Source organism: Myotis lucifugus, unplaced genomic scaffold (genome assembly GCF_000147115.1).
Source record: "Myotis lucifugus unplaced genomic scaffold, Myoluc2.0 scaffold_536, whole genome shotgun sequence".
NCBI classification, from domain to species: domain Eukaryota; kingdom Metazoa; phylum Chordata; class Mammalia; order Chiroptera; family Vespertilionidae; genus Myotis; species Myotis lucifugus.
The window spans coordinates 508622-518082 of NW_005871584.1; the positions used below are offsets into that span (position 1 = coordinate 508622).

At 50.8% G+C, this 9461-nt stretch overlaps 1 protein-coding gene across 1 annotated transcript in view; it reads left to right on the forward strand.

Annotated features, from left to right (window-relative positions):
* Positions 1–9461, forward strand: part of TFCP2L1 (transcription factor CP2 like 1) — a 61829-nt gene that overhangs the window by 44624 nt on the left and 7744 nt on the right. The window contains exon 12 of the mRNA XM_014446410.2: positions 2395–2537. Coding sequence (XP_014301896.1) covers positions 2395–2537 — 143 coding nt within the window. The remainder of the gene's footprint in view (positions 1–2394; positions 2538–9461) is intronic.

A 9461-nucleotide genomic window follows, 5' to 3' on the forward strand; every position in this document is an offset into this window, starting at 1 on the left:
ACAGGAGGGGCCAGGTCGGCACTCGGGAAGAGGGGCTAGGTCGGCACACAGGAGGGTCATGTAAGGCACACGGGGAGAGGCCAGTTCCGCACAGGGAGAGGGGCCACTCTGCACACGGGAGGGGGCCAGGTCCTCCACACGGGAGGGGCCCAGGTCTGCACACGGGAGGGGGCCAGGTCGGCACACGGGGAGGGGCCAGGTCTGCACACGGGAGAGGGGCCAGGTCTGCACACGGGAGAGGAGCCATGGTCTGCACACGGGAGGGGCCAGGTCTGCACACGGGAGAGGAGCCAGGTCTGCACACGGGAGGGGCCAGGTCTGCACAGGGAGAGGGGCCAGGTCTCCACATGGGAGAGGAGCCAGGTCCGCACACGGGAGAGGGGCCAGGTCCGCACACGGGAGAGGGGCCAGGTCGGCACAGGGAGAGGGGCCAGGTCGGCACATGGGAGGGGCCAGGTTGGCACAGGGAGGGGCCAGTTCGGCACAGGGAGAGGGGCCAGGTTGGCACACGGGAGGGGGGCCAGGTCTGCACACAGGAGGGGCCAGGTCGGCACACGGGAGAGGGGCCAGGTCCGCACACGGGAGAGGGGCCAGGTCTGCACACGGGAGAGGGGCCAGGTCTGCACACGGGAGAGGGGCCAGGTCTGCACACGGGAGAGGAGCCAGATCTGCACACGGGAGAGGGGCCAGGTCCGCACATGGGAGGGGCCAGGTCGGCACACGGGAGGGGCCAGGTCAGCACACGGGAGAGGGGCCAGGTCCGCACACGGGAGAGGCCAGGTCGGCACAGGGAGAGGGCAGGTGTTCCACGCATGGTGCGTGATTTAACTGGTGGTGGCTTTGCAGTGCAGGTGCTGACAGGACCCCCAAGGCTCCTGGAGGAGTGGGGACAGTCCTGGGTGGCAGAGTTAGGACTTGAACCAGGGTTGCCCGATCCAGAGCCCCTTGTTTTCCCAAACTGCCCCCCACGTTGCCCCTGAGGAGAGCGGGCATGGCAGGAGTTCGGGGAGTGGCCGGCCCTCGGCTGGCTCTGAGCGCTCCTGGTGGCCGAGTTCAGCTGGGCCGGGAAGCCAGGGAGACAGTGACGGCAAAAGGAGCCAGCCTGTCGTCCTTCAGTTCCTCTTGCAGCAGTCAGATTGGTTTGGGAAGTAAAATTGGAGAAAGTGGAACAGGCTCTCTAAAAGAATGGAAACAGGAGTACAATTAGAATTCTGATGTTAAAAGGAACCTGAGGAGAGAGGCCCGGAGTCGGTACTGGAGGAGCAATTGGAGGAGCATTGCGCAGGGACCACACTGTCCCGACGAAACCTGTTTGAGTTGTGGGAAGGTGAATCTGCCACGTGGCAGGACCTTGTGGCCTCTGCCACCCACTTCCAAAGACCCACTGTGTGTATGTATGTACATGTGTGCATGCATTTGTACATACGTATGTGCGTACGTGCATGTGTACGTACAGGTGTGCATATACGTGTGAGCGCACGTGTATGTAAGTGTGCTGTGTGTATGTGTGTATGTGTGCGTACAGGTGTGCACATATACGTGTGTGTGCACATGTATTTGTGTGTGCTGTGTGCCTGTGTGTACATGTGTGTGTGTGCGCTTTCATGTGCATGTGTGTGTGCGTGTACGTCTGTGTGTGCCTGTGCATGTTTTAAAGTTGGGCCTCTGGTCAGATGTGTTGGATCTGAGGGTTCCTTGGTTGAGGGAGGAGTTGGGAGCTGCTGGTTGAATCCAGCTTTTGTAGTTTGAGGAACTCGAGGCCTGAAGCATTAACTCACCAGGTCTCCATGGGGCCTGGCTGGCTGGGGTTTGGTGCTGCCCCAACCTCAGGTCACTGACTTTCTGACTGGCTGGTGCCCCTTCTCCCACTGGGGCCACAGTGCCACGTGCACTGCTACTGACTGTGGAGAAGGGCGAGGACGAGACCCCTCTCTGCTGCCCAGTAGCAGTTGTCTTTACATCTCTCTCTTGGCCACCTGACAGCATCAGTGACCCCTGTGGGCAGTGCAAGGAAGGAAGGGCCCAGGGCTGCCTCCTGCTCCCGCAGTGAGCACCCTGGGAGCTTGTTAGAGCTGCAGATTTCTGCAGCCTTCCTGCCTCCAGCCTCCACCCCTCCGTGGTTGTCACCGGGCCTGGGGTGGATCCAGGAGTTCCGCACTTACATGAGTCCCCTAAGAGACTGAAACAGCCAGAAGGAACCGCAGCTGGCACCTTTTCACCCATTGATTCCAGGGATGTGCCCACTGCAGCCCAACCCCATGGATCCGTGTGGGCAGGAGCACCCCCACGAGCAAGTCATTGCTTTCCTGGGTGGGGCGGGGCGGGTGGGGGAGAGATGAGCTCCTCGGAAAGCAGGCGCTTGCTCTATAGAAGTACCTCTTTCTGCCTCCTCAGTGTACCATGCCATCTTCTTGGAAGAGCTGACCACTTTGGAGTTGATTGAGAAGATCGCCAACCTGTACAGCATCTCCCCACAGCACATCCACCGAGTCTACCGGCAGGGGCCCACGGGCATCCACGTGGTGGTCAGCAACGAGGTGAGCTTGCTGCCTGCCCTGCCCTGGTGAGCTGGAGCTTTGTGTCCCAGGGAGGAGCGTCGGACACTGCATCCTGTGGGGTGTGGGATGACTTTAGCCCAAAGACGGCCAGCAGGTCTCACCGGCATGCCACAGGCTGCAGCGGCCGCCTGGAGTGCTGGGAGGGAGAGAGCTCTGAAGACACAACTGGCTCTGAATAGCTTTCGAGTATCCACTCCATTGCCTCACCCTCGGCCAGGTGCCATGCAGGAACTGGGAGCACAGACGGCACCCCTGCCCTCAGGGTTCTTGCAGGGAAAGGCGTCAGAAGGGTGCTCACCCAGGGCAGGCGGCAGGGCCCAGTGAGAAGTGAACTGGACGGGGGTTGGTGATGGGAAGGATGTGGCTCAGTACGGAGGACCCCTCTGCTGAATAGGGAAGGTGCTGCAGCCCTCCGGGGCCGGTCACAAGCAGCGCCTGGCAGGGGCACAGGTCTGATTCCGCAGGCTGAGGAGGGCTGCTCACCGGGGCTTGTGACACATCGAGTTCCTGCGAGTTGTAGAATGGAGGCTGTTACGCCTGTTCTGTCCTGACCTTTCCTCTTAACACTGATGGTAAGGGTGCCAGCACTACTGGGTGCCGACTGCTCCCACTGCTGTCCCAAGTGCACATGCAGTGACTCATTTGATTCTTTTTTTTAAAAATATATTTTATTGATTTTTTTACAGAGAGGAAGGGAGAGGGATAGAGAGTTAGAAACATCAATGAGAGAGAAACATCGATCAGCTGCCTCCTGCACACCCCTTACTGGGGATATGCCCTTGACCGGAATAAAACTTGGGACCCTTGAGTCCGCAGGCCGATGCTCTATCCACTAAGCCAAACTGGTTAGGGCTGATTCTTTTTTATTTAAAAGAATCTTTATTGTTGAGAGTATTACAGATGTCCCCCTCTTATCTCCCCATTGTCCCCCTCCACCTGGTTCCCATCCCACCCTAGGCCTTCACCACCCTATTGTCTGTGTCCATAGGTAATGCATATATACATATATGTTCTTTAGTTAATCTCTCTCCTCCGTCTCTGAGATTCGTTGGTCTATTCCATGTTTCCATGCCTCTGGTTCTATCTTATTCACCAGTTTATTTTGTTCATTAGATTCTTTGTTCATTTATTTTCATTTTTAGATTCAGTTGTTGATATATATGTATTTATTGCCACTTTATTTTTCATATATTTAAAAATAATTTTTTAATTGATTTCAGAGAGGAAGGGAGAGGGAGAGAGAGATAGAAACATCAATGATGAGAGAGAATCATTGATTGGTGGCCTTCTGCACGCCCCCCTCCCCCCCGTCCCCCCTGTGGGGATTGAACCTGTAACCTGGGCATGTGCCCTGACTGGGAATTGAACCATGACCTTTTGTTCATAGGTCGACTCTCAACCACTGAGCCATGCCCATTTGTTTATATTTTTTATCTTTCTTCCACTTCTTTTCCTTTTTCTTCTTCAAGAATACCCTTCAAAATTTCATGTAATACTGATTTGATAATGATGAACTCCTTTAGCTTTTTCTTGTCTGTGAAGCTCTTTAGCTATTCTTTAATTCTAAACGATGGCTTTGCTGGGTAGAGTATTCTTGGTTATAGGTCCTTGCTATTCATCATTTTGAATATTTCTTGCCACTCCCTTCTGGCCTGCAAAGTTTCTGTTGAGAAATCAGCTGACAGTCATATGGGTGCTCCCTTGTAGATAACTAACTGCTTTTCTCTTGCTGTTTTTAAGATGCTCTTTATCTTTAACTTTATGCATTTTAATTATGATGTGTCTTGGTGTGGGTCTCTTTGGGTTCCTCTTGTTTGGGGTTCTCTGCACTTCCTGGACTTGTAAGTCTATTTCTTTCACCAGGTAGGGGAAGTTTTCTGTCATTATTTCTTCAAATAGGTTTTCAATATCTTGCTCTCTCTGTTTTCCTTCTGGCACCCACATAATTTGGATGTTGGTAGGCTTAGCGTTGTCCCAGAGGCTCCGTACACTATCTTCATATTTTAGATTCTTTATTCTTTTTGCTCTTCTAATTGGGTGTTTTTTTGCTGCCTCATATTCCAAATTGTTGATTTGATTCTCCACATTCTATGTTCTACTGTCGAAACCCTGTAAATTATTCTTTATTTCAGTTAGTGTATACTGAATTTCTGACTGGTCCTTTTTCATGTCTTTGAAGTTCTCACCTACATTCTTGAAAGTCTCAGTAAGTGCCTTGAAGCTCTCATTAAGATCCTGACTATCCTTATAACCATTGTTTTGAACTCTATATCTAGTACTTTGTTTGCTTCCACTTCATTTAGTTGTTTTTCTGGAGATTTTTTTCTGTTTTATTTTCATTTGTAACATGTTTCTTTGTCTTCGCATTTTGGCTGCTTCCCCGTGTTTGTTTCTGTGTATTGGGTAGAACTGCTATGTCTCCTGGAGTTAGTAGAGTGGCCTTGTGGAGTAGGTGTCCTGTAGGCCCCAGTGGCTCAGCCTCCCCAGTCACCTGAGCTGGGCACTGTAGGTACACCCCTGTGTGGGCTGTGTACACTGTCTTGTTGTAGTTGAGCTTTGATTTCTGTTGGTGTCACTGGGAGGAATTGACCTCCAGGCCAATTGTCTGTGAGGACCAGTGGCAACTACAATGGAAGAACTGCTGTGCAGGAGATACCCCTATGGATTAGGACTTGCTTCAGTGGGGCCTTGGTGCTCACAGAATCTTCCCTTTGAATGTGTCACTTGTGGATGTGTAGAGCTGAAATCTGATATGGTCTGAAGCTGTCCACTTGGTGCACGACTCTGGAGCCTCCTGGGAGGTGCAAAGTCAGACACTGCCTGTGCCCTTCCTGGGGCCACTGGGCAGGAGCTACAGATTGGTCTGCAGATGGCTGCTACTTGTGTTGGGCTTGGAAGTGCCCAGGGGAGGCCAAGCTGTGAAGCAAGGCAAGCTACTGCTAATGCCAGGCCTGGGGGCACTTATCAGGAGGTATGGGGCACACTGACATCAGCTGCTACTTGTTTGAGAGATTTTAGGAAAGGCTGAAGCCTGAGCTAGGACAGGCTATTTATATGAAAAAGCCTGCTTCAAGCAGTTTGGGTGGGGCTGCAAGTTGGGTGAGGGGAATCACCAGGGCGAAGCGAACAGTGTGAGCCAGGTTGATGGAGACTCAGATATGGTGCCTGCCAGTCAACTCTGAGACTGGAGGGTGGGGTGTCAGGGAAGGGATGTGGAGGGTGGGGGATGGGGAGGTCTCAGCATAGGAACAGTGACCCCTGTGAGCATCCCTGTCTGGGAGAAAGCTGCCCCCAAGTTCTTGCCCTGATGCCAGACAATCCAGTTCCTCCTGGATTCCCCCAAGCCAATGCCCTAGTGGGAATGAGTCCACGTAACTCTGTGTTTTGCGCCTTTAAGAGGAACTGCCTGGGTCTCCAGCAGCCCTCTGTGAATGACTCATAGCCCACCTATGATGGATTATCCCATCTCACAGGTAGGAAACTGAGACAAGAGAGCAAATGCCCAGGTTGCAGAGCTGGTAAGGGCTGCTGGAGCCAGCATGAGCCGGGTAGGGGGGTCCCTGGTAGAGCCCAAGCACTGAGCCAGTAGGCTATCCAACCTCTCCTAAATTGAACCCTTTAAAAAAAATAGGCTGATGGGAGCAGGGCTGGAACCCTGATCCCCCTGCTCAGCCCCTGCAGACCCTGAGCCAGCTGTGGGAACTCTGAAAGCCTATGTCGAGGATTTTAGGAGAAATGGCACAGGAGTGGTTGCTGGGGACATAGAGAAAATGTGGCATTTGGAGTTGGACTGGTGTCCCCACCTGGAACGGGCTCCTAGTAGCTGAGCAACCTTGGGCAAATTTATTTAACCTCTTTGAGCCTCAGTTTCCACATCTGTAAAATGGGGATAATTATACCTATCAAGCAGGTAAGGATAAAATGAGGAAACTGTGTTAGGTACCAGAAGATGCTAAATAAGCAGTGGATGTTGTTGTTGACAGTGCTAGGCACTTGTTATTTTGGGGAGCAAGTGATGGACAGATCTTTAAATTTGACGATGTATAAAATGTAAGGCTTTTAATGGTCTGTGTATATTTATTTCATAAATTGTCATTATTAGTAATAATCCTATACTTCAGAGCCCGTTTCATGGGTATCTCATCCTGAAGGTCCGTGAGGTGAGGTGTGGTGGTATTCCTTCCTTTTCATTTAAAAAGTAATTCACAGAGTAAGCAGCCAGGCAGCGTGGAGCAGCAGAAGGCAGGTGTGAAAGGCCCTGGCTTCCCCGCTCTCTTCCTGCAGGAGTTTACTTAAGTGTGATGAGGTGCTGCCTGATAGTCTTATGCCAGTGGTGTTGTGTGCCTGAGCGTGTACTTCCGGTTTCTCAAACGTGCAACCCACATGCAGTTGTACATCCCTCTGCACTTTGCTGTTTGTGTCCCGAGGTCAGAATTCCTTCCATGTCATTATGTTCAAATCTAATCCAGTTATTTCTTTGCCCCATTTCACAGATAAAGAAAATGAAGCCCAGAGTCTCTGGCCTGAGAACTTAACTTTGGACTAGCCAGGAAGGTCAAACTGCCCTGAGCAGTGGGTTGTTGTTGTGGCGTGGAAAACTTGTTACTTTGCAATTCAGAATGAATTTCTTCTGTGAAGACAGAAGCCAAGAATGTATGGAACCCTTGCAATTTCACTGGTCCCTGAAGGAAGGTCCTTCCCCAGCTTGCCCTGTGCCCCCAAGAGTAGGCAGTTAAGCAAGTGAAGCAGAGAACAGAACTCAAATGCCACCTCAGCTAAGCAGGCCATTCTTATTCCCCGAAGTCTCCTTGCCTCTTAACCCCAAATCAATTGGAAACCTCTGGTTCTTAATTGTCCGGAGCACTGCAGGCAGTCTGGCCAGCCGCCGAGCGGCCCCTGGGGTGCAAGGGCACTTAATTAAATGAGGGAGTTACTGATTAAGCCCGTGTGGTCTCTGCCTCGGGCTTTGCATGCCCAAGTGGGTGGCTGCCAAGGGACCTCGCGGGAGCAGGCCAACAGTACAGAATAAATGTGCTTCACACATCATTAGGCCCTGCAGGGTGGGGCCGGGGTCTACAGGTGGGTGGGTTTGCAGGATTTGGGGCAGTAATACAGACAGGCAATAAAATGTGGTTGCATTTTTTAAGTTGGAAAGGGTTTTGCTGTCGTATTGGCTAGTGTGTGAGTGTGGTGTGTGTGTATTTTTAGAATTCTTTCCATTTATATAGTGGAATACAGCATGCGTATGCCAAGAGTATATGAAGTGTATGTGCACAGTTTCAAGAATAACCGAAGTACCCAGTACCTGCCCTGAGGTTAACACAGTGTTATGTTAGGAGCCCCTTTGTGAGCTCATTTCATATTCCTCTCCATCCCTCCACCTGCTGGTCTGAATTTTGTATTAATCATTCTCTTGTTCCTCCTCAATGTATTGCTGAATTTTGCCTATTTAAAAATTTCATATCTATCTATATAAAAGCCTAAGTGACCGAACGACCAGAATGACCGGCCGACCAGTTGCTATGACATTCACTGACCACCAGGGGGCAGACGCACAATGCAGGAGCTGCCCCCTGATGGTCAGTGCGCTCCCATAGCCAACCTCCCACAGCCAACCAACCTCCCCTGGTCCCTCCCCCTGGCCGGCAAACCCTGTGCACGAATTTCGTGCACCGGGCCTCTAGTAAGTGGAATAATAGCGTGTGGTGTCTGTGACTTCCTTTTTTCCCACTTGATGTCTTTGAGGTGTGCTGCTGGAGGTCGCTGGCACTGCAGACAGCAGGGGGCCGATTGGGGTTTGGGTGCCACATTGAACGTTCCTCGGCGCTCTGTGTGTGCGGTGCTCTGTGTGTGCGGCGCTCTGTGTGTGCGCGCAGTCCTCCAGTGTGTCTGCCTGGAGGGCAGATGTTCCAGGGTCATTCATGTTCACAGGCCCATGGACAGTTCTGCAAAGCACTTGTACACAGTCACACCCAGCAGTCGTGATGCCAGCTTCCATCAGTCTACATCCTGGTTATATTTTTATCATTGAAACAGCCCTATTTTACAGATAGGACATGAGACAGGAAGAAACTTGTCCAGAATCACAAGGTAGTTTATCAAAATGGGAACTCCCGAGAGGTGGCTGGTGAGGAATCTTCAATTCCTGCCGCATTTTGAGATGCAGGGAGTGGCGCTCTGTTTAGACAGGGGTGGGCAAAGGTAAGCTTACAGCTGTTCGTATTGTCCAGGTAAGAAACGTCCAAACCTATAAGATTTTTTTATGAGTTTATTTGAGCCAAACTGACGACAATTGCCAGGAAGCAAAATCTCAACAGTTTGAGAGAATGGCAGTTTTGCACCTTATTTTATTATATTTTTTATGGTTGTTGTCTCCCTCCCTGCCCCCAGTCTTTTTAAAAATACACTTTATATTTTTAGAGCAGTTTTAGGTTTATAGAAAAATTATGCAGAAGTAGAGAGAGTTCCCATACCCCCCCTCCCCCCCCCCCTCCTCACACACAAAAAAACATGCACAAATTTCTTCTGTCATTAGTATGGGTACATTTGTTACAATTGATGAGGGCAATATTGGGTATATTTATTAACTAAAGTCCCTAGTTTACATTAGATTTCACTCTTGCTGCTGTACAGTTCTGTGGGGTTTTGACAATGCATGATGTCATGTACATGACACTCATGTACAATCACTTCACTGCCCCCAAAAGTGCCCTGTGTTTCTACCTCTTCATCCCTCTTTCCCTCTCCTCGTCCCTTGAAACTCAGGCGATTATTGGTAATTTTACTATCTAGATAGTTTTGCCCTTTTCAGAATGTTATATGGGTTAGTATCATATAGTAAGTAGCCTTTTCAGACTGGCTTCTGACACTTAACAATGGGCATTTAAGGTTCCTCTATGTCTT